At 37.4% G+C, this 25,035-nt stretch overlaps 4 protein-coding genes across 5 annotated transcripts; all 4 read right to left on the minus strand.

Moving 5' to 3' along the window:
• Positions 1 to 8: 8 nt before the first annotated feature.
• Positions 9 to 16,110, minus strand: LOC122111076 (zinc finger and SCAN domain-containing protein 16-like). 2 transcript variants are annotated; one of them, XM_042683784.1, is made up of 4 exons: positions 16,104 to 16,110; positions 2,426 to 2,834; positions 1,126 to 1,252; positions 9 to 533 (listed from the first exon to the last, which is right to left on the minus strand). In XM_042683784.1, the coding sequence occupies exons 2-4, from the start codon at positions 2,807 to 2,809 to the stop codon at positions 16 to 18; spliced, it is 1,029 nt and encodes a 342-aa protein (XP_042539718.1). In that variant the 5' UTR covers positions 2,810 to 2,834; positions 16,104 to 16,110; the 3' UTR covers positions 9 to 15. The 2 variants fall into 2 exon arrangements, with proteins under 2 accessions (XP_042539718.1, XP_042539717.1); XM_042683783.1 differs by lacking the exon at positions 16,104 to 16,110 and adding an exon at positions 3,412 to 3,484 and having other exon boundaries at positions 2,426 to 2,862.
• LOC122111079 (olfactory receptor 1F12) lies at positions 5,713 to 6,681 on the minus strand. Its single transcript, XM_042683788.1, has one exon. It carries the CDS (start codon positions 6,661 to 6,663, stop codon positions 5,713 to 5,715), a length of 951 nt encoding a protein of 316 aa, XP_042539722.1. The 5' UTR covers positions 6,664 to 6,681.
• LOC122111077 (putative olfactory receptor 2B8) lies at positions 13,254 to 14,198 on the minus strand. Its single transcript, XM_042683785.1, has one exon. It carries the CDS (start codon positions 14,196 to 14,198, stop codon positions 13,254 to 13,256), a length of 945 nt encoding a protein of 314 aa, XP_042539719.1.
• Positions 16,111 to 23,629: 7,519 nt separating the features above from the next.
• Positions 23,630 to 24,551, minus strand: LOC122111231 (olfactory receptor 2W3-like). The gene is given in 2 exon segments (XM_042683957.1): positions 23,630 to 24,109; positions 24,111 to 24,551. Coding segments are annotated over 2 exon segments (921 nt in total).
• Between the last annotated feature and the right edge of the window lie 484 nt (positions 24,552 to 25,035).

Below are 25,035 nucleotides of genomic sequence, written 5' to 3' on the forward strand. Positions count from 1 at the left end.
TCTACTTGCACCTTTTCAGTAGAATTTATTTGCTAAATGAATTCTCTGATGTCTAATAAGAGCTGAACTTACACGGAAGGGCCTCCCACATTCATCACACTCATAGGGTTTTTCACCTGTGTGGATTCTTTGGTGCTGAATAAGACCTGTGCGCCCACTGAACTCTTTCCCACATTCTTTACACTTATAGGGTTTCACACCAGTGTGTACTCTATGGTGTCCAATGAGATGTGAACGTTGAATGAAAGCTTTTCCACATTCATCACATTTATAGGGCTTTTCACCAGTGTGAGTTCTCCTGTGTTTAGTAAGGTCTGAGCTATGACTGAAACTTTTTCCACATTCATCACAGTTATATCGTCTTCTTTGCTTCTGTTGCCATTCTAATCTCCCCTCATTTTTCATTGAATCTTTGGATTCAGGATAATAAGGAATAGCTTTGGTAAGTCTGTTGTTTATCTTCTCAAGGAATTCCATATCTTTGGGCATATCTTCATGTGATGATACTTCTTCCTCAATCCTAGTTTTACTACCTGTAACAAACAGTACATAAATAAGTCATTCTATATTTGTGAAGCAAAAGAAAGAACATATAAATAGTATAAATGTATTATAAAACAAGCTGGGTGACGGTGACTCATACCTGTAATCCTAGTCAGGAGGCCAAGATCTGAGAATAGTGGTTGGAAGCCAGCCCAGGCAATAAAGTCCCTGAAATTCTTATCTCCACTTTAATTGCCAGCCACTGCTGTGGCTCAAAGTGGTAGAGTGCAAGTCTTGAGCAAAATAGCTCAGGAACAGTGCCCAGGCCCTGAGTTCAAGCCCCACAACCATCAAAAAGAAGTATTACAAAATAATGAGAAGTCATAACACATATATCATAATTTGGTACCATCATAAGTGAGGATAACAGAGCAGTAGGATAGATTATTGAGAAAATTTTTGAGGGAAAAATAAAATCTGTGTAATAAGGAAGGATTTGTTCTTCTAGAATGAATGCCATCAACAGATGCAGCCCCTAGACCTTTGGCTACAGCAGAACTAGAAGCCAAAATAAACTTAACATACGCAACCTGTGGTACTGTATTATTAGCAACACATGGTCACAAAACTCCTGTTCCTTACCACTGTCAGATTCATGTTTCACTGGAGTCTTCTTTGAATGAGGCTGGTTATTCAGTGACTCATATGGCTTTTCCAAGGCAACCAATTTGTCCATGAACGTGTCCTTGCTTTCTGAATCGTCTGCAATCTGAGAAACAGGTGGTATAATTGAGTATGTCAGATTTTGTGGGAACTGAAAAAACTTTAGATAAAAGATTCATAGAAGCCCCTGCATAGAAAAGGTGACAGATTTTGATTCAATTTTATATTGCAATGATTAGAAGAAAGCTTAATCTATATAGTTCAGGACTTTGGTCCCTTTTCCCAGTGATCTTATAGGGGTATAGGATCATCGACTTGGGATTTGGACAGTACTTGAGAAATCATCTGACCTAGCAAAGGGAGATTTTTATCCAATATGGTAGCTATAGAAAAATATTATTACTTAAAATGTAGCTGGTATGAACTGGAGTAAGCTAAGTGTAAAATACATAAGAAATTTTGAAAACATTAAAAATATGTCATGTTAAGTACTGATTACATAATTACATATTTTAGATTAAATAAAATTTATTTCATTTAAATAAAATGATTAGAAAAATCCTGGACGAGGGCTGAGAAGGTAGCTCAGTGGTAGAGCGCTTGCCTTGCAAGCATGAGGCCGTGGGTTCGATTCCTCAGCACCACATAAGCAAAAAGAAAAAAGCCGGAAGTGGCGCTGTGGCTCAAGTGGTAGAGCGCTAGCCTTGAGCTGAAGAGCTGAGGGACAATGCCCAGGCCCAGAGTTCAGGCCCCACGACCGGACCCAAAAAAAAAAAGAAAAAGAAAAATCCTGGACGACTAGAAAATTTACAAATATAGCACACACATGCACTATATATATGTACATATATATATATATTTTAAAATTTTTGGATGGTGCTGTGTATAATGTCTTGGACATCTACTTGAATCCTCATGAATACATTTATGGAAGGCAAATACTTAATGCCTAATCTAATTTATTTGGATTAGTAATGCAGTAATCCAATTTATTCATAGTCATATTAGGAAAGTTTTCATTTTCCTCAGGTATCTATTTGCTTTCCTAAAATTTCCTACTGATGCTACTCTGTCTAGAATCAGTCTGTTCCCTAGTGTGTCTTGTATTCACAAAGCCACATTTTAGCTATTTGGTATGGACAGTCATATCTCTCCCTAAACCTTGTTTTTCTTAAGGTTATACATATTGAATATCTTCAGTTATTTCTTTTACATGCCTTTTGTTTTGTTTTGGTCCACACACCCTAATCATTCCCAGCCAACCATCACCCCATCACACCTGCTTTCCCGACTCAAGCTCTCTTTCCAGATCCTCCAGCACCGTCACTGCTTCCTCTCCAGACTCTGGATGGTGGACCTGCACCCATGCTTGCAGGTCCCTAGGCAGAATGCTCAGGAATTGTTCCAGCACCAGCAGGTCTAAAATCTGCTCCTTGGTGTGGCATTCTGGCCTCAGCCACTGGCTGCAAAGCTCCCTGAGCTGAGTAAGAACTTCCCGGGGTCCAGATGCATCTTGATAGCAGAGCTTCCTGAAGTGCTGCCGGAAGAGTTCCCTCCTATAAGGACTGTACTTCTGTGACACCGAGTCCTGTCCCCAGTGACAGTTCTCTGCATTCACTTTCAAAAGTCCTTTTTGTCCTTCAGGTTCCACAGCTACAGCCATTCTGGGTTTTTCAGATGAATCCTCCCTTTGGGATCTTGGCCTTAAAGACACTCCTAAGGCATAGAAAGGTTACATACAGAAAGGACGAAGTCTGTTGCAATGATAAGAAACACACTAATAAAGTCAAGCCACTAGAACTGAGTCTCAGAAAACTAGTCTCATGCGAGGCTGTAAAAAAGAACAGTGGGACAGGGACATGATTTGAATCTGTGTTCTGCTGTAGCATGTAGAAGTTACTTTTCTAGACTAGAATGCAGATCTTCATGTATCTCACTGGGTGGAGGTACAGATCAAATGACAAAAGGTCTGCAGGGTACCTGGCTTGTCCAAAGTAAGTACTGCACTGAACAAACTACTATTCACTTCGTTAAAAGGCTCTTCAGCATTCTCCATGCCGAGATGCACAGGTCCCCTTCCGCCCGGGCTTTTCAGGAGGGTCGGCCCAAATCATTCTCTTTTGTAGATCTGTCGCCCTGGGGGTCAGCACTGGAGCCTACACAGCCCACGACAGGAGGGTGTGGGGAATGCAGCTGCTGACCACAGTTGTGCTTTGTTCCCTCCTTTGCTCCATTTGGGAGGAGGGGGGTCCGAGAAACACTCACCTCACACGTCGAGAGGCACAGGTCCCCACAGCAGCCCTGAACAAAAGGCTCGACTCAAGGAGACCAATTGGCGCCTAGCGTGGCCTCGCTGGCACTTCCGGGCCGCTCTAGGAACCCGAGCCTCGATGGCAGCCCCACAGCTTCTTGCAGCGCTCCCCCTTGGAGGACCAAATTACTGACCCTTTAACAAAATCTTCCACCCGTCTCGAGATTTTTTTTTGTTATTATAAAACAAGTAATTTAACCAAGTAATGCATTTGCATAAGCTTATTAAAAAGAAACGACCCCACGTGTCCAGTTTTGACAAATTCAACTGTTCATCTTAACAGATCCTTCCATAGATTTATTGCACAAATATGTATTATCTTCGTTTTGTTCCTGCGACACAAACTGCTGCGTTTCATCACTTTGCCTCTTTTCCCTCCTACCAACTCATCTTGTACATAAAGGATGTCCTGGATCTTGCTAAAACAGAACAACTGCACAGTATTCAGTTGTCTATATGTGCCACAATTTAAGAACTACCCCCAGTAATGTTGCTACCATTGCAAAAATCGGTCAACCTACATCACATGTGTAAGGATATATTAGTCCATATTAGAATTACTCGATTGTAAAGTGAGGACATTTGACTTCCGATAGTATCAAATCGTCAATCTTGAAAGCCATTGGCTATGCTCTTGTCTACCTATACTGTCAACACAGTGCTATATTTTGATAGTCATTAATATGATGAATGAAAAATATTGTCTTGACTGTGTCCACAATTCATTTGTGAGGTCCTCCATGAGCAATCTATTCATGTTGCATCATTTCAATCTCACCCCAAACTCCCTATTTCCTTTATTTTCTCCTTAGCATTTGAGCAAATGTTGAAGGACCTAAAGGAATGGGCCATTAGGAATAAAAATGTTTCAGGAAAACGGAGAACAAACGCAAAAGTCAAGAGTGGAGTTTGTTTGCAGTTTATAGCATTTTATGTCAAGTAAGCAAATATGACATAGATGATATATCTAGAAAAGGCACATTTTCAGAACTGTAGGGGACAGTATATACCCAGTTAATAAAACACAAGTTCCAAATCAAGTCATAAGGACACAGGCTTCCAATGCAGATGTAATCTTTTATAGGTAATTCTATTCTGACTCAATAACTATATAGGTTTTTAAATGATGGATAACAGTCTAGGCATTCTTTGTAGGTGAGTACAAAGATCTACATAGATACAGACTTCAATTTAAATCCTGTTCTTTTCCACAAGAGAATGAAGACAGGAAATAGTAAATGCATATAGTATAAGTAAGTATAAAACATTAGGATGAAAATGACTATGTATGTCCCTCCCCCACGGTATAACCCCTATTTTCACTGTATTTGATGTTGGTATAATTTGGGGAGGGGAAGGGAAAAACAAATTGTTTAAACAGGGATACAGGTGGACCCATTGCAACAATGAAATGTACAAGATGCTATGTCCAAAAAACGAATTTTACAACTTTGGCGGAAGCGGGGGAGGGGTGGTGGTGTAGTCATGGAGATGGGAGGGCAGGGATGGTAAGGGAAAAACAAAAGAGGAGACAACAATGCTTGATAAGAAATGTACTCATTACCTTGCTCATGTAATTGTAACCCCTCTGTATGGTATTTTCACAATAAAAAACTTATTAATAATAAAAAAGAAAATGACAATCTACCCCTTATTTTACCAATGTCTAATATGGATTCTTCACTACGTGTAGATTAATTTATTCAAATTTCAATGTAGATACCATGCTCCTTCTTTCCTACATGTCTTCTAAGATTTTGAGTGTTCTCATTGGTGCCATGTAAAGTCTCAACCATGTTCAAGACATAACCATTTTATGTGTTGTCATTTTCTTACAGCTCAATTTGACCACTGACATGTTCACCAGTATCTTCTTTTTGATCTTACATTACACTTACCATTTATTTGAACTGTTCACAAAATAATGACATTATTCCTTACTGTTTCTCATGCACAACACTATAATTACCTATACTTACTGACTCTAAGAGGAGGAGAGTAATGTAAAACATTCTATTTTGTGCTCTTGGTGGTATACATGAATGTAAATCTGGACTGTGGGAGTTGTTTTCATGATACACTTTATTGATAATCTTATATTTCATTGTGGCTTTTCAGGGACTCGAAGAGTATCTATTTACATCAGAAAAATGCCAGAACGGATAAGCTGTGATTATATTACTTTGCTATTGACAATTCAAATAATGATCTCACTAGGGTTTCTCTTTTGTTGAACTCCTTTCAGACCAGGTAAGTCATTGGGAAAAGATTTTTCTCTGGCCCAGAGTTTTTCTTAAGGCTCCCTTCAGCTCGTTGTTCCTTAGGCTATAAATGAAGGGATTTAGCACAGGGGCTACAATCATGAAAATTACTGATGCAGCTGAGTCTCTTTCAGTTGAATGGTTGGATGAAGGGCTCATATAGACTCCTGTGATTGCTCCATAGAAAAGAACAACCAAGGTGAGGTGGGATCCACAGGTGGAGAAGGCCTTGAGTTTTCCTTGGGCAGAAGGTATTTTCATCACAGCAGAGACAATTCGACCGTAAGATACCAGGATACACACTGAAGGAACTACAAAAATCAGCCCCACCACAGCTAGAACCATCAGCTGATTAAGGCTGGTATCTGAACAGGAGAGAAGGAGGAGAGAATTGACATCACAAAAGAAGTGGTGGATGATATTGTCAGAACAGAAGTGCAGAGAGGCCATCATGAGAGTATGTAAGAGAGGGTTCAAAGTGGCAATGACCCAAGATACAGCCACCAGAGAGGCACAGAGACGCTGTGTCATAATGGTGAAGTAATGCAAAGGATGACAGATGGCCACATAACGGTCATAGGCCATCACTGTGAGAAGAAAGTTGTCCATGTTGGCAAACATCATACAGAAATACATCTGAGTAAGGCATCCAGAATAGGAGATCGATTGAGTCTGGGTTTGAATGTTCAGAAGCATTTTGGGGACTGTAGCTGAAGGAAGACAGAGGTCTACCAAGGACAGATTGGCAAGGAAAAAATACATGGGTGTGTGAAGGTGAGGAGTTGAGCCAATGGCCAGCAAGATGAGCAAGTTTCCAAACAATCCTGTTAAATAGAGACACAAGAAAACTGCAAAGAGTAGTGCCTGATGCCCTGGCCAATTTGAGAAGCCCAGGAGGAGAAATTCAGAGACATTTGTCTGGTTTTCCTTTTCCATTGCTTGCATCTGCGTGAAGACCCAGAGAGTGAAATTAAATTTTTGCTTGGTTAAACAATCCCTTACTAGTTTTGTATGTTCACCCTCATCTTAATTCTATTTACCAACTAGTCTTTCTTGGCCCCCTTACCTTCTTTCTGGTACCCTCTGCCAATACTTACGTATATTCTTCTACCTCATCAGTTGTCTGTACATCTGTCCTTTACTGGAAACTCTACTTACCTTAGATTTCTATAGGATCTGTACTTTTTTTTTTGGTGCCAGTCCTGGGACTTGAACTGAGGGCCTTGGTACTCTCCCTGAGCTTTATTAGTGCTCTACCACTTGAGCCACAGTTCCACTTCTGAATATTTTGATAGTTAATTGGAGATAATCTCATGGTCTTTCCTGCCTGGGCTGGCTTCCAATCCTTAGATTTCAATCTCTTGAGTAGCTAGGATTATAGGTATGTGCCACTGCCTCCTGCCTATCTTAAATTTTTTTTTTTTACAACATAGATTTGGGGCAAGTTCATGCCCACTAGCATGATTTTTTTCTGATATATTTCCTTTTATTTTCAACTATACTTGTTACTAACCACTCTACACTTTTGAATGATTCTGTTAAAGATCTTATATGATTACTGAAACAATTTATAGTAATGAATAAAGGGATTATTGTAGGAAAAAATTATAGAAGGAGAAAAAATATTTTTAATACTTTTTAGGACCAATAAAGAAGCTATAATATAGACTCCTGGAAATAGATTTATTCAGAATTATGAATGTTTATTGACCTTTTAATTTACACTTAACTGATGATATTGGTGATAAAGTAGATTGAAGATACTTTACCTCATTTTTTTGGGTCAAAATTTTTTAATATTAGTTTATTGTAAAGATGTTGTACAGGGGGTTACAGTTACATGAGTAAGGTAATGAGTACATTTCTTGTCCAGCATTGTTACTCCTGCCTGTGTTTTTCTCCTACTATCCCTTCCTTCTCCCACAATGGGTCAAAATATTTTTACTGTTGGAAATGTAGTAAAACAAGAGAAGCACATGAACCCAAGCTAGTAAACTCTATAACTATGTTACAAAATCATAATTTTTTCACCAAGTGAGGAAAAATATAAAAGGGAAAGTTGCTACTTTCAAGTACTCTATGCCAGACTACATAAATATTTTTCCACTTTCTTAATCTTTACAGCATTTTCATAACGTGTACCATATGTTTTTCTTGTTATGTAGATACTGAGTTTTGGCATAATCCTGGTCTGAAATAAGATTTCTGTTTTTCTTTTTATTGTGATGCTGGAGACTGAACCAGTGGCTCATGCAGGCTAGGCAATATCGTTGAGTCCCACTCCTATCGTCGGATATAAGATTATTTGATTTGGAATCTAGCACACTTTTCACTAAGCAGATGCTGTATCATGGAATTCATCCCTTGAGATAGTTGGCATTCACTGTTTAAATAACAAATTCCATTGTTGGCTATGAGGCACCTACTATATATATTAAGCAATGAACTTGTCTTTTCTAAGACAGGCTTCTTGTTTCTTCTAACCTGTTCTTTTCCCATTGTACTTACCAGGGGCTCATAGCAGGACTTCCTGGGCAGAAAATTTAGCTTCTAAGTCTTCTAAGTCAGAGGTAATGGGAAATATAAACCTTGGGATAAATTTTCCCTTTCCCCAGAATGTTTAAGATTGAGAAAAGGGTTGATTCTGAAGCAGGTTATATAACCCTGTGCAGTGAGAATAAAGAGTGACCAAAGCATTAAAATGTATAGCTTCTTTGTAGCCCTGTAGAACCCCTAGGGACCCCGATCTTGACAAGCTCCCTGAACTCTCACAATAATTGCCTTATTCTCCTGGTGGATTTCCCATCTGCATTAGCCTACTATAGGGATACAGACACTTCTCTAGGGATAGTTAAGGAACTAAAAAATCTGAAGATTGTTCATAGGCTTTTCTCATTCTCTGCTCCCCAAGAAGATCCCAAATATAAAACATATATACCTGTGACACCAGTAACAACTGTTTCCAATTTGAATTAGGAAAAGATTTCTAAGAAAGAAATCATTCTAAGTAGGAATGACCAATTCTGTAAATGGCAGTTCCCTTTCTGAAGCACTCTTAATAATACCATTATTGAACTTACAAATATCTGACCTGTTAGTGTTGTCTGAGATCAAAGTACCCATTTTGTGGGAAAGGAGGTGAGATCATAGACTTTTGGCCAAGACTTGCTGATTTTATATGTTATCTTCAGTGGAAGCACTGAGGTTAAGATAACATTCTTACATGGAATAGATAATACTCTTCTTCAAATACTTCCATGGTCTATTTTGGGTTATATTTGTTCTGGAAAATTCTAATATGGTTTAATTTTTTTTTTTTCCTTTTGTGTGTGTGTGCTAGTCCCGGGGCTTGAACTAAGGACCTAGGCACTGTCCCTGGGCATATTTTTGCTCAAGTCCAGTGCTATAACACAGCTCCACTTCTGGTGGTTAATTGGAGATAAGAATCTTGCAGTCTTTTGCCTGAGTTGGCTTTGATCCATGATCCTCAGATCTCAGCCTACTGAGTAGCTAGGATTACAGGCATGAGCCACCCGCACCCTGTTTTGAAACTTTTATGTATGTGCGCACACAGAACATAAAGTATGTGGATAATTTTGTCTAGATCAATCTTTTAACTCTTTGCTGAAGAAGAATATCAGTAATGGGAAATTACCAGCTTATAAGTTATATAATTCCAATGTTTTCGAAGTAAATACAGAATATGCACACATAAATGTTGTATCACAGTTTATTCAGGTAAGCTGCTTTGAAAAAATCCCAGCTTTCCCAGGATGGTAGAAGTAGCTGAAATTAATAGAACCCTGCACCATTAAAATATTCCAAGAGACAAATTACCCTTTTTATTGTCACAATAGGTGTACAGAGAAAGAAATGTAGGGCCTTATTTCAGGTCCTGGATCATAAGCAGAGTCTATATTTGTAGATCGGATGTTGTTGGGACATTTCCATTTAGTAATGGTACAGAGATTTTTTATTAAAACAATTTTGTATCAAACAGTAGCAAAAACATGAATTCAGGAAAGAATGAATACAGGAGCATGACATAAATGAGTGAGATCTCTTTTTAAATAATTGTCTTTATTTTTAAGTGATTTTCTGGCATGTATAAAGCTGTCAGTCATGGCATTGAGAGGATGACTCATCTTGTAAAGTTATACAGCCTTATTTGAAGGCCTTGCTTCCAATGTAAGCGCCAAAGACTATAGTGCCAAGCCACGTGTCTCTGAGCCAAGCTCACTCAAGTGTGACATATTCTCCTTAAGAGAGAAAACATGGCACTTACGATCAGTTCATAAGCATTCTCTCCTATTTCTTCCCCCCCCTCCTATTTCTTATTTTCATCTGCATAACACTTCTCAAATACATGGCTTTATGTCTTTTTTTTTTATCAGTCATGGGGCTTGAACTCTGGGCCTGGGTACTGTCCCTGAGCTCTTTAGTTCAAGGCAAGAGATCTACAACCTGAGCCAAAGCCACTTCTGATTTTCTGGTGGTTTATTGGAGATAAGAATCTCATGGACTTTCCTGCTCAGGCTAGCTTTGAACCATTATCCTCAGATCTCAGTCTCCTGAGTAGCTAGGATTACAGGTGTGAGCCATCGGCTATGTCTTTTAAAAATAGGATTTAGCTCAGGTTTTCAAGTCCTTATAGTGGGAATATTGGTTTGCTATAATCTGGCGCATCTTCCCTATAAGTAGAAGCCACATAAGACTACTTTGAATGAAATAAACCAAGTCCATAAGATGCAAGAAAAGCTTATTTTTCTTTTCTTTCTTTCTTTCTTTCTTTCTTCCTTTCTTTCTTTCTTTCTTTCTTTCTTTCTTTCTTTCTTTCTTTCTTTCTTTCTTTCTTTCTTCCTTTCTTTCTTTCTTTCTTTCTTTCTCTCTTTCTTTGTCTTTCTTTCTTTCTTTCTTTCTTTCTTTCTTTCTTTCTTTCTTTCTTTCTTTCTTTCTTTCTTTCTTTCTTTCTTTCTTTCTTTCTGTCTTTCTCTCTTTCTCTCTCCTTCCTTCCTTCCTTCCTTCCTTTCTTCCTTCCTTCCTTTGGAGCCTGAACTGTGGGTCTGGGCGCTGTCCCTCAGTTCTTTCAGCTCCAGGCTAGTACTCTACCACTAGAGCCACAGCACCACTTCTGGCTTTTTCTGCTTTATGTGGTGCTGAGGAATTGAGCCAAGGGCCTCATGCATGCAAGTCAAGCATTCTACCACTGAGCCACCTTGCCAGCCCAAGAAAGGCTTATTTTTCTGAAAAGGAAAACGTGCCTAGGTGGGTATTTACAGTTTCACTTTTTGCAGTTTTCATTACCATTGTCTGAAAATATTAAATGGGAAATTCCTGGAATAAACAATCTACAAGTTTTAAACCTGATGCTCCTCTCAGTAACAATGACATTGCTCACTGTCCTGTGTTTTCCTGCCTCACACACAAATCACTTTGTCCAACATATGCATATAGTATATGCTTCCATCCATTAGTCACTGAGCAGCCCTATTAGTGATTGGATCATTGTCACTATATTGCAGTGCTTGTGTTCAAATAACTATTTTTACTTACCAATGGACCCAAAGCATGAAGCATTTATGGTAGAAAAACCACATATGGTTTTTATAACTGAAAAAAAAGTAGTTCAAGACTTAATTAAATATACTGAAATATACAATAAGGATGAATATTCTATCTGTGAAATTGGGGAGAAGACAGTGAGATTGGTGCTGATTTGACTATGTTATCTCTAATCACCAGAGTTACAGATACAGTGCATGATAAGAGCTTAAAGAAGGAAAATATGTTATGAATACAAGATACAAACAGAAAAGACAATTCTATTTATAACAATGTGAAGTTCCTGAAAGCTCCTAGGTGAGGATTTTGGTGGGGAATCCCCTAAAATGTGTGACACCAAGCCATTTCTTTATTGCAAGTGAGGGATGGTTGTATAGATTCAAGGATAAATTTGGACTAAAAGAGGAGAGTAGGAAATTCCCTCCCACACTTTTCCATACTTGATTCTGTTACCCTAAAATAAACCTCTGCTAAAATTTCAAAAAATGATTAAAAATTACCTAGTTGGATCTGCTACATAAGCAAGATCTTGCTTATAGAATGTTTCTACCAATACTACAGCTGAGAGGTTAAAGAAAAGGAAGAGAAAGGGTTGGAAGTTAAAGTCCTATTAATAACAGACAATGCCCCTTGTCATCTTGAATCTATTTGCTATGAAAATAAAATTCTTGAGGTTCTCTCTCTCTCTGCCTCTGTCTCTGTCTCTGTGTGTGTGTGTGTGTGTGTGTGTGTATTATGGTCCTTGGGCTTGAATTCTGGCCTGGGAGCTGTCCCTGACCTCCTTTTGGTCAAGGCTAGCTCTCTACCGCTTGAGCCACAGCACCATTTCATGCCATTTCTGAGTAGTTTATTGGACTTTCCTGTCTGGGCTAGCTTCGAACCACTATCCTCAGATCTTAGCCTATTAGGATTACAGGTGTGAGCTGTCAGTGCCCAGCTGAGGCTGTATTTTTAATTCCAAATAAAACCTTATCATGTCATGCTTATACATAGGGTTTAGTACTAACTGAGGTTTCATGTATCCATGGGGTATTTTGTAAGGTACTTTCCATGGGAACTATTTTTTTTGAAACTTCTGTGTTCCAAGACTGATATCGTTACCAATGAAACTGGTTGATATAGAAATAAATAAGAGGCCAATAAATTGCCAATAAGAGACTCATATCTTCAAAACAATCAGAAGTCACTCAAAATTATTCAATATGAACAGAGAAGATCATCAGGAAGTTCAACAATTAGTGCACAAAAATCTATAATTCTAGCATTTCTTAACATAAGAATATCAACAAATCCTCAAACTTGCCATTGCCCAAATAAGAAATGTTCAAGAACATATTTTAATAAACTCATGGAGTTTACCAGATAATTCTTTTTAACCTTATTTTATAAATCTGCTTCAATACCTGTTACTATATCTATATCATCAAATATTTAAACACCTTGAAATCACTGGCTAATGAAAATATTTTCAGGTTTTTATTAACTTTTAGACCTTTGTTGAATATATTCTTATATATAGAAATATACATCCTAAACATCTTTTACAGTCAATTGTAGTTAATTCATGGAATTTTAAATATTCAGTAAAACTTTCATTTGAAAATTACCAATCTATTTTGCCTCAAGAACTGCCCAGTGAATTACACTTTTGAGAATAATCCCTGATGTTATGGGTACTTATAATTCATTTATTCCCACATAAATTCTAATACATGATATGTCAAAATTATTCTTTGTTTAGTTTACTTATATTCCCTTCATATGAAGATTTAGCTCCATGAGGACAAGAATTTTTGTTTTAATCTCTGATTATCTGTCTATCTATCTCTGTATCTATCGTCTATCCATTTATCTAATCAAGTATCTAGAAAAGTGCCTGGCACATAATAGAAGCTTTAAGAAGACTTATGAAGTTAAAATTAGCTTTTAGCTGCCCAGATGTCTTCTACTGCACATTGCTTTGAGTCTGTGTATTAACTCTCTCTTGAATCTGTGGTTCTCCCCACTATTCTCCTTAGTGCACCCTTGACTTCCTTGTTCCTCAGTGTGTAAATCAAGGGGTTCAGCAGAGGTGTCACTAGAGTATAGAAGAGTGCAATACTTTTGTTCAGGTCCTGTGAATAACTGGAGGGAGGCTGGAGGTACATGGAGATGAGGGTGCCAAAGAAAATGATCACTACCAACAGATGAGAACCACAGGTTCCAAAAGCCTTTCGTCTTCCTTGGGCTGACTTTATCTTTAGGACCGCATGAGTAATGTGCCCATAAGACACTAAGATGAGTGAGAGGGGCACTACCAAGAAGAAAACACTGACAGCAAAGAGTTCAGCTTCATTGATGGAAGTGTCGGTGCAGGCTAGTTTCAGCATCACTGGAACTTCACAGAAGAAATGGTCCAGTTGGTTTTTACCACAGAGGGGAAGAGTCATGGTCAATGCTGTCTGTACCACAGAATTACCAAACCCTGTAAGCCAAGCAGTTATAACCAGCTGCAAGCAAAGCTGGGGATGTATGATCACCATGTAATGGAGTGGGCGGCAGACAGCTGCATAGCGGTCATAAGCCATCACAGACAAGAGGACACATTCCACTCCCCCAAGTCCCAAGGCAATGAACAGTTGGGTTACACAACCACCATAAGTGATGGTCTTGTCCTTTCCTTTGAAGTTGACCAGTGTCTGAGGGACAGTACAAGTAGTTAAACAAAGATCCATAAAAGAGAGATTGGAGAGGAAGAAATACATAGGGGTATGGAGGCGAGAATCCACAATTGACAAAAATATAATGGTACCGTTGCCTAGAAAGCTAAAAAAGTAGATGATCAGGATGACGAGAAAGAGTGCAGTTTCTAGCTGAGGCCTGTTGGAGAAGCCCAGGAGAATAAATCCTGAGAAGGTGCTGTCATTAGTTCTTTCCATGGCATTCTACCTGTGGGAATCAAGAGACTTCTTAACTTGTATCTTGCAGGCTTGGGCCAGCTTTTTTCCTCTAGCCTAGGTAAAAGGAGCTTGACTGGACAATTGAGGGTTTTTTTTTATGGCCACTTTTTTTTGTTGAGAATATTCTTTATTGCTCTGTATGAGTATATTCAGAGTTGTGTGATCATTACCACAGTCAATTTTAGAACATTTTCTTTACCACTCATTCATCAGTTGAGGGACATTAAGCATCTACTTCTGTCTATTATGCATAATAGACATAATGGACATTTGCATGCAAGATTTTTTTTGGTCAGTCATGGGGATGAACTCTGGGCCTGGGTGCTGTCCCTCAGCTCCTCAGCTCAAGGTAGCACCCTATCACTTGAGCCACAGCGTATGGTCACTTTTTTTGGTGGCAAGGGATGTGAATGATAAACAATTATGTATGGCATATCTTTGATGCCATAAGCACTTTTGACTTTTCCCCACAAAATTTACATTCCCATTACGTTTGTTGACTACATAGGGCACCAAGAGGGATGGTCATTTATTTTCCTATGGTGACTTGCCTAATAAATGGCAGAGACAGGATTTATATGGACTCCACTTAAAACACAATTAATTCATCAATGTTAAGGACATTGACTTTTTATGATTGCATGCATTCTAAAGATTTCTCCAGAAGTTAAGTGTGAATTCCCTGGATAAGTTTACACATTTGCTACATCCCCAATCTCTCTATTTTGATTTTCCATCAATAAAATATTTCAGACTGCCTTTCCTACTCCTGTTTTGTGCAGAGAAAAAAGAATTCTAAAGATGCCTAGAATAAAAAATTCACCATTTGTCAAGTTTATTTGACAGAGAATAATACATTTTAATGCATAAACCAATAAATCTTTGGGTACTGGAGCCTGGAGCCATCTGATTGATTGGAAAGGTACTGAAAATGATTTTAGAATTCTCTAAATTCAAACTTCACATTTAAAGAGGTCCAGTCCTAAGTGATCATCATTGCTAACATTTTCAGCAAACAATATTTTCAGAGAACAATATTTAATCTTTCATTTTCTTTCACTTTATAATTATTTTAAATTTCTTCAATGTACATGAAATAATCTATGTTCTTGACCTTTTACTCTGTATTTCTTAAAATTCAACCTCACAAAAACAATCATTTTTTTCCTATCAAAGTTATTGGGACTGGAATCTTCCTTTCTCTCTGTCTCTGTCTGTCTGTCTGTCTGTCTGTCTCTTTTCCTAGTCCTGTGCTTGAACTCAGGGCATGGGCACTGTCCCTGAGCTTCTTTTTCTCAAGGCTAGCCCTCTCCCATGTGAGCCACAGTGCCACTTCTGGCTTTTTCTGTTTATGTGGTATTGAGGAGTGGAACCCAGGGCTTCATGCATGCTAGGAAAGCACTCTACCACTAAGCCACATTCCCAGCCACTCATGTGCTTTATATACAAGTTTAACAGTAAATAATCCCAGAGGAAAAGTCATACTATTTTTACTTTTTTGGAGGAGTTGGGCATCAAACCCCATTCCTATGCATACTATGCATATGCTCTACCACAGAGCTACATCTGCAACCACAGATTTGCTCTTACCATCATAGCCTAGAAAGGAGTGTGGCATAGACACAAAAAACATTTGCTGGATAAATGAAAACACTGTCATAGGTATTGTATAACAAATTTAGGAAGTTTAGAAATTTATAGATATCCAGAGAACAAATAAAAATCTTAAATGTTTTTTTTAACGGTACTGAGGTTTAAACTTAGGGCCTAGACCTTGCTAGGTAGTCATGCTATCACATGAGCCACTTCCCCAAATGCTAAAGAAAATATTGAGCAACAGTTACTAAATAGTTGCATTATTTCTTATATAAGGGAAATTTTGACTGCCTGAAAGACAGTCTTGGAAAAGACTCGGAAAAGTGTACTTTAATTTGAATTTGCTCATATGCAGTCAAGATATTCAAGTTGCTCATACATTCAAATAATAAGCAGTGATGCACATTCAAACATTAATTTGTTTTTTGAAGTTGTATTGTATGGACTCTTATAGAGTCTCTTAACCTTTTCTAAACATTATTTTCTAGAAGCAAAATTCGTGACCAATCAAGAAGATACTTTCCTTTCAGTCTGTTGTGTCTTTCCAGTTGGATTCTTGGTACTTGTAATCTCTTCTGCTCCTGTCTTTTCAGTGGTTGTTTTGATGGCACAAATTGCCAGGCCAAACTTGAAATAACTCCTAAAATGCAATTAATTGGGAGTTAAAATGCTTTATTTTCTAAGTTTCTTATTAGTAAGTTTTGAGATTCTAATGTCTGCATCTTACTCCTGCTTCCTATTTTTCCTTCAAAATAAAAGTTAATAAAATCAGACAAAGCTCTTCAACTCTTTCTAAAAAGTGGATAGGTTTATGTTCTAACATCTAATGTCCTATCCTGAATGTCCTCTTCAGTTTGAGCACATTCTTCAGCAAAAATATAGCTTAAAATTTCTGTTTCAGATTATCAGGCCTTGTTCTGAGATATCCAGTGTTAGAAAAAGACCCTTAACAGCTAGCACTTTTTAAAAAATCAAATGTTGTTCATACTTACCTTTGATGATTTTCTCTATGTTTGTGCCTTAGGACTTACTAAAAATATGCTTCATCATGGTGCCCAGTTGAAGTTTCTTACAATGTTTAAGTGCAGAGTCTCTTATTTCCTTGAGATCATTTAAATATCTTGTTAACTTAGTCTAAGGACATGCTTTTAAAGGATTTTGTTCTCAGTGATACACAGAATGTAATCTGCACCAAGAAAAGCAAAAACTCTGATAAGATATGTTTAATTCATTATATTTACAAAAGTAGAATTAACCTAGCATAAGAGTTTAACATAAATGTCTATATGGTTATGTTAGCTCCCCAGCACTTCCCACAACAATTAGAGGAATTAAAAGGATTTAGAAGAAATTATTGTCTCACAGTTTTAGAAGCTCAATATCCCAAATTAAAGTAAGAGCAGGCCTATGTTGCCTCTGACACCTGTAGAGGAGAGTCCTTGCCTCCATCTTCTAGTGTTTGGGTAGTTTTCTGGCATTACCTGGCTTGCTTGCACCTGCAACATTTTAATCTCTATCTCCACAGTTCAGTGGCTCTCTTCCTTTGTATGTCAGCTCTTCTACTTAAAAAGATAACATTCACATTATATTAAGGACTATCCAAACTGATTTTTTAACCTTATTTTAACTTGATTATCTATGAAAAGTCCCTATTTCCAAGTAAAGTGACATTGACAAGTACTGCCTTTGTATGTCAGCTCTTCTACTTAAAAAGATAACATTCACATTATATTAAGGACTATCCAAACTGATTTTTTAACCTTATTTTAACTTGATTATCTATGAAAAGTCCCTATTTCCAAGTAAAGTGACATTGACAAGTACTGTTGCTTAGTATTTCAAACTATCTACTTTGAGTGGGATTCAACCTATAAAAATACTGTAATCATACTTGCCAAGTTGTAGTGATCCATTGTAATAAATTCTTGTTGAATAGTGGTAAGCCTAAGATGACAGTGTTAGTTCCATCCTATTCTAAGTTCATAACTAGAATGAATTCTTCTCATGTATAATTGTTAATACTATTACTGGTAAAGCTACCTTTTGATTTCTAAATATGCATGCACAGTCTAAAAATGTGGATGGATAGTGGAAGTCTTGTAGTAATAGGGATTCAAACTTGGCAGGAATATTCACATAAGAATTTTCTTATGCATGCATCTTTGTGCCATAGTAAAGATCTAAATCACAAATACAGAGTGCACACTTATAAGATCTATTACCTAAATTTTGACATATATATATGTGTATATATATATATATATATATATATGTATATTCACTACTGTAATGCAAGAGGATTTGTCTAATGTGGGTTTAGGTTCCTCTTCTATTTGAAGACTTACCCTAGTAGTAAACTCATGTGCAGACATCAGTTCTCCTAAAAGTACCATCTTTTTCTGAATAAAGGAATCAGAGGTTGAAAGAACAATGTTACCTGGCCTAGGGAACAATTGAATTGGACCAACAACATAACATTTTCCATATAAGAGTAACAAAAATTATTGGCATTCATCTACTTTCTTGAAGAAGCGAGATGGTCTTTGAAAAAGTTTTCTGGGTCAATGAAACTAGAGGATTGTATCCTGAAAGGACAGTTACTATCAAGCAAATAAACCTCATATAAATACTGTTCCCCAATTATGGTCCCAAGTTCCCAAGTGTTATATCTGGTTGAAGAACTGCACTTTGGGTTGGTTATAGAATGAGGTAGATAGGATAGAATCCTTAGGATAAATACAAATCCTGTATAATGAAAGTATGCTTAAATATTGCCACCCTTACGATATTATTCAAAATGAATAATCACTGAAGACAAGGGAAATGGAAATAGCTATCCATTCAGGCTGTTCAAGTCAAGCCAGTGCCTTTAGAACTAGTTAGCATGAAGTTTTCCAGGAAGATTTCCCACTCATTTTTATAGTGTTCCAGTAGATAAAAAGGGATATAAATTAGGATAGACAACTGAACCTGTAACTAAACCAAAGTTGGAATCTAAATTCCATGGAATCTTCCCATAAATGAAAGGGCTATTGCTGTATTGGGTGAATATTTTTATAAACTACAAAAATCAAGGAACATGCTTTAGGGACTGAGGTGTTTGAAGAAGTGTTTACTTTTAGTAGCCCCAAGAGTGTCCTGTGCCGAGTAACTCATTAGCCTCAGTTGAGGTATACTGAGTTTGACTGCCTCTGGAGAGCAACCCAAGAGGAAGGCTCTGGAGAGTGGTATCAACAGATAATCGATCTTTTCCTGTCCAATTGATGTGGCTTGAGCCTATTGTCTCTACTTCATACACCTATTAGTGTTGATTTCATTTTTAGGCCAATCTTTAAATTCTTTATCTTTACTTTTAGAAATATCATTTCTTTTACTTAAAGACAGACAGCTATTATTAGGCATGAATGTCTGCTTTAGTTCCTATAGTGGTTTATCTTTATGCGATTATATACCACTAAAATTAAGTTTTTTAATGGTACTATTGATTCAATTACTATTCATTGTTTCTAGCCTTTATCTCAGAAAACTATAAATAGGGGGTTGAAGGCATAGCTAATTAACAGAGTATATGCTTAGCATGGCAAAGGCCCTGTGTTCATTATTTTACCTCTAAAGTTACTGTGCACTTTCAGAGGAAGTACACTTAAATATCAGTATATGGAGAGAATAAAATAAAGTACTTCTGAATTGTTTTCTCTTAATTCACCATAATTAATGTTTATTTTGCCACTATATCCAAATTTTTAGAATCCTGCACAAGTATATATTGACTTAGGAGGTAAAACCATAAAAGCTAATGTTAGCAATGTTTGTTCTAATTTTTTTTGTCGGTCATGGGGCCTGAACTCTGAGTCTGGGTGCTGTCTCTCAGCTCTTCAGCTCAAGGCTAACGCTCTACCACTTGAGCCACAGCACCACTTCCAGCTTTTTCTGCTTATGTGGTGCTAAGGAATCGAACCTAGGGCCTCATGCCTGAAAGACAAGCACTCTAGGACTGGGAAAGTGGCTCAGTGGTAGAGCGCTTGCCTTGCATGCCTGAGGCCCTGGGTTTGATTCCTCAGCACCACATAAGCAAAAAGAAAAAAGCCGAAAGTGGTGCTGTGGCTCAAGTGGTAGAGCGCTAGCCTTGAGCTGAAGAGCTGAGGGACAGCGTCCAGGCCCAGAGTTCAGGCCCCACAACCACATCCAAAAAAAAAACAAACAAAAAACAAACAAAAAAAAAAAACAAAAAACAAAAAAAAAAGACAAGCACTCTATCACTGAGCCACCTTCCCAGACCCCTAATTTTATTTTTAATTGACAATAATCATATGTATATATGGGGTACAATGTGGTCCTTCTATGCAGGTATATATTATGCAATGATTACACAGGATAATTCATTTATTCTTCACCTCAAACATTCAAATGGTGAGACCATTTGAAATTTATTCCTGTAGCTATTTTAATGTATTATTAACTATGGCCATCCTACTGTGTAATTAAGCATAAAAACTTATTCCTCCCAACTTTAACTTTGCAACCATTGACTAATTTTTTCTTATCTCCTTTTCCCTTTACCTAGTCTCTGGTAACCATTGCTTTATTTTCTACTACCATGAAAATAGCATTTTTTACCTTCCACATTTAACTGAGATCATGCAATGTTTGTCTTGTTGAGCCTTGCTTATTCCTCTTAGCATAATTATTCTGCAATTCCATCCATGTTGTTCCAGATGACAAGATTGCAAAAGACTATTCCATTGTATATCATGTATATTTTCTTTATCCAAGTATTCATTGGTAGACCTTTAGGTTGAGGAATCTTTTTACTATGTAAAACTAACTATTTCCTTCCTGTTTAAATCTCTTTGGGGGCTCACTACTATCCTAGATGAAAGACATAATTATGGTGGTGTCTTGATTTCTTTAGTTTTATAATTCAATTTTTCCCTATAATACTCCTTTTGCTTTGAGTGGTTTTATTAGTGAATTCCCTTTTAGTCTTTATAGTTCAGTTAATGTGTTTTTCTACATTATATATAAGCATCTCCTTTTCCAAGCAGAGCTGACATCAACCTTTTTTCTATCTTTGTAAAGTCGTCACTTTTGTGACTAAACAATAATTAATGTAAGTCATGTAAACTCAAGGTATCATTAAAAAGACACTTCAAGGAAAAAAGAAGTATTAATAAAGAGAAATGAGCCGGGTGCCAGTGGCTTATGCCTATAATACTAGCCACTGAGAAGGCTGAGATCTGAGGATCGTAGTTCAAAGCCACCCTGGGCAGGAAAGTCCCCATGAGACTCTAATATCCAGTTACCCACCAGAAAAGAATCTTAGCCTTGAGCTAAAGAGCTCAGGGACAGCACTCAGGTCCAGAGTTCAAGACCCACAGCTGACAAATACATACATAAATAAATAGAAATGTCACAATGAATTAGTGAAAAAGAGTTTGGGGTTGATTCTTGTTTATGATATCATTCTGGTATATCTCTCAAAACCAAGTGATTGATAAGTGCTTCCTAGAGTTACATTTACATATTGCATAAATAAAACTTTTAGTCTATTTATTTCACCTAAATTATTTGTTGTTGCTCGGTACAGTGGCCTACATCTGTAATCCTAGCTACTCAGAAGGCTGAGATCTGAAAATTGTAGTTTAAAGCTAGCCCATCCAGGGAAGTCCATGAGACTTTTATCTTTAATTAACCATGAGAAAAACAGAAGGCTGTTAAGAGCTGATAGTTATTGCCTGCAATCCTACCTACTCAGCAGCTGTGATCTGAGGATGGCAGTTCAAAGCCCAGGCAGAAAAGCCCTTGAGTCTCTTATTTTCAGTTAAACATCCAAAAAGCCAGAAGTGGAGTTGTGACTCAAGTGGTAGAATGCTAGCTTTAAGCAACAAAGCCAACCTGGTTGAAAACTCCCAGTGAGACTCTCACCTCCAACTAATTACTCAAGAACTGAAAATGGATTTGTAGCTCAAAGTGGTAGAGCACTAGCCCTGAGCAAAAGAGCTCAGGGACAGTGGATAGCCCCTGAATTTAAGCACAACTGCCAAACAAAACAAAACAAAACAAAAAACAACAAAAACCCCCACAGAAGTGGAACTGTGGCTCAAAGTGGTAGAGAGCCAACCTTAAGGAAAACACACACACACACACACACACACACAACCTAAAACACAAAACAAAACTCCACCACAGCTCAGGGATAGAGTTGAGGCCTCGGGTTCAAGCCCCATGACTGAAAAAACAATTTTCAACTGTTGAAAGCTAGAGCTCTTCTCTGAATTGTTTAATTTCACTTACTTGGTCAACATATAATGTGTTGCTATATATTCAACACAAGATAAATTAATGTACCTCTATAGTTAGTAGGTACACATGGCATTCTTTTCTCAAGGAATGAGAAATCTAAACTAAGAGAGTAAGGTTCTCTTTTGGACAATTTGCTTAATTCAGCACAATGAAACTGTAAAAAGCATTTGGTCAGCTGACAACGTAAGCAAATGAGCTGTTGATCCCCCTTTCTATTTGTGTCCTAGTGGAGACTGTAGATCAGAACTTACAATTTATGTATTTTGGGGTTAGTTGTCTAATTAGCTCATTGATTTTGCTTGCTTTACAGAACCAATATGCATGTGCAAATCTGATAAATAAGTACTTAGTGCTGCCACATAAAGAGACTTTCCTTATATTATAAAATCAATTTAAAAGTAAGCATATTCATTAGTCTTAGAAGAATTATTCATAGATATATATCTTTTATATTTGCTCTTATGATTGTCACTGCAAGTGTGTGTGTGTGTGTGTGTGTGTGTGTGTGTGTGTGTGCGTGCGCGCGTGCCATTTCTGGGGCTTGAAGTCAGGGCCTGAGTGCTAACCTTGAACTTTTGTGCTCAATGCTAGCATACTATCACTTGAACCACAACTCCACTTTCAGTTTTTTGTTGACTAATTGGGGATGAATATCACAGATTTTTCCTGCCTGGGTTGGCTTTGAGCCACCATCTGCAGATTCCAGGGTCCTGAGTAGCTTGGATTAGAGGTGTGAGCTACCAGTGCCTGGCCTGATCATCACTTTTAATAATCCTTTAAGTAAAGCTGATATTTATAAAGTGGGAGGATTTATTCTCATCCTAAAATGTTTAGACACACATGTTAAATTATTGTCTACAATTTATAGTCCATTTTATGATGTTCTCTAGTCTGTCAAATGAAAAATTTTTAAATAGATCATTTATCTTTTTCTTTTTTAAAAATATGTCCATATTAGAATTACATGAGGAGCTTTGTAACATACATATTTCCAACTTACTAAAACTTAGAACTTCTGGGTTTTGAATTAAAAAAAATGTCTTCAGATAATTTATATGTAGTAGATCAGTGAAGCAGAATTCAACTAAAAATTATATTATAAATCATGTCTAGACCCACAAACAATTTATCTTTTACATCAGTTTATAGATATCAAAAACAAAAATGTTTTTACATTCCATTTTAACATTTCATGATTAAAAATGACAATTGCATGAACTACCAGCAAGGCCTAATTCCTGTTAATTTACCCATAGTACTGTTGGATTTTGTTATGGTTAACTGGAAAGGAACAAGAATGGATTTAGTATGTAAGACCCAAGAATCATATGAATGAAATTTAAACTATAATATAACATTATCAGCATCTTATTTGAGACTTTATAATACATAGTCCAAAGATCCATTCCTGATGGTAGATATATTTAAATAAATGTTAAATCACCACTTTAAGAATTATTTCCTGTTATTGAAGAAGTGAGAGAATCAACCTTAGGAAATGTCACTTGACGTTATGTTTTAGACATAAGCCTCTTCAACGCACCCTTTACATCCTTGTTTCTCAGTGTGTAGATGACAGGGTTTAACATGGGGGTCACCAAGTTGTAGAAGAGAGTAAGGAATTTCCCTTGGTCCTGAGAAGAAGTATTTCCTGGTTGCATATACATGTAGATAATATTCCCATAAAATAAGGAGACTACAGTGAGGTGGGACCCACAGGTGTTGAAAGCCTTCCTTCTTCCTGAGGCTGACTTGATTCTCAGTACTGCTAGGGCAATGTAGCTGTAAGAGATGAGAATGAGAGACAGTGGCACCAGAACAATTATCACTGACAAGATGAAAACAGTGCTCTCCACGGCTACTGTGTCCACACAAGCAATTTTGATCAGAGCTGGCATCTCACACAGGAAATGCTTCACCCGGCATCTCCCACATCGCAGCAGCTTCATAGTCACAGGAGACATAACCAGGGAGTTGAGAAGTCCGACCCCCCCAAGCCACAGACACCAATTTCCAGCAGAGCTGAGAGTGCATAATGATTGAATAATGAAGGGGCTTGCAGATCGCAGTGAAACGGTCATATGCCATGACTGCCAAGAGAACACATTCTGTGCCACCCAGCCCCAGGAACATGAAGAGTTGGATGGCACAGCCTATGTAACTGATGGTTTTGTTCTGACTGCCTAAGTTGAAAAGCAGCTGTGGGATGGAACTGGTGGTAAAGCAGAGATCAAGGAAGGACAAATTAGTGAGGAAGAAGTACATGGGTGTGCGGAGACAAGGATCCAGGAGGGAGACCAGAATAATGATGATGTTGCCAACTAAGGTCACTAGGTAGAAGATGAGGACAAATACGAAGAGGATCTGTTCCAGCCTGGGTCTATCTGAAAAACCCAATAAGATGAACTGATCCTGGCAACTCTGGTTGATCATGACAGCAGATAATCAGCAGATGACTTCAGAAAGCCAATAGGAACCTGTGTTCTTAATGAGGTAGACTAAGGATGGACACAGGGACAAAGAGAATATTAAATACTTGTGCATATTTTAGTATTCTGTGAAGACACAGCCAACATGTTTTGAGTAGACTATCTCTTGTTATTGACTTATTTCTTATCTAGATATAAAACATTAAAAATAACATAGATGCATACAAAGAACAGAAAAAGCATATACACTACAGAAACAACTACTACTGGAAATGTAATTTAACATACCCTAAACATATAGTATGTCTAAAATTTAATAGTCTGATATGTAAAGTTCTGTAACAAAAACTACTAATGTCTATCTGACAATCCGAGAGCTGTGTCATCATATATTTAAATAGTTTCTGGCCCTGGTCATTAAGATATTTCTTACATTTTAAAGGTCTTGATAGATTATGGATATGTCTGCTGAACTGAACTCTTTTCTC

This window comes from Dipodomys spectabilis, unplaced genomic scaffold, assembly GCF_019054845.1.
Source record: "Dipodomys spectabilis isolate Male_0828 unplaced genomic scaffold, ASM1905484v1 ptg000085l, whole genome shotgun sequence".
Classification (NCBI taxonomy): Eukaryota; Metazoa; Chordata; class Mammalia; order Rodentia; family Heteromyidae; genus Dipodomys; species Dipodomys spectabilis.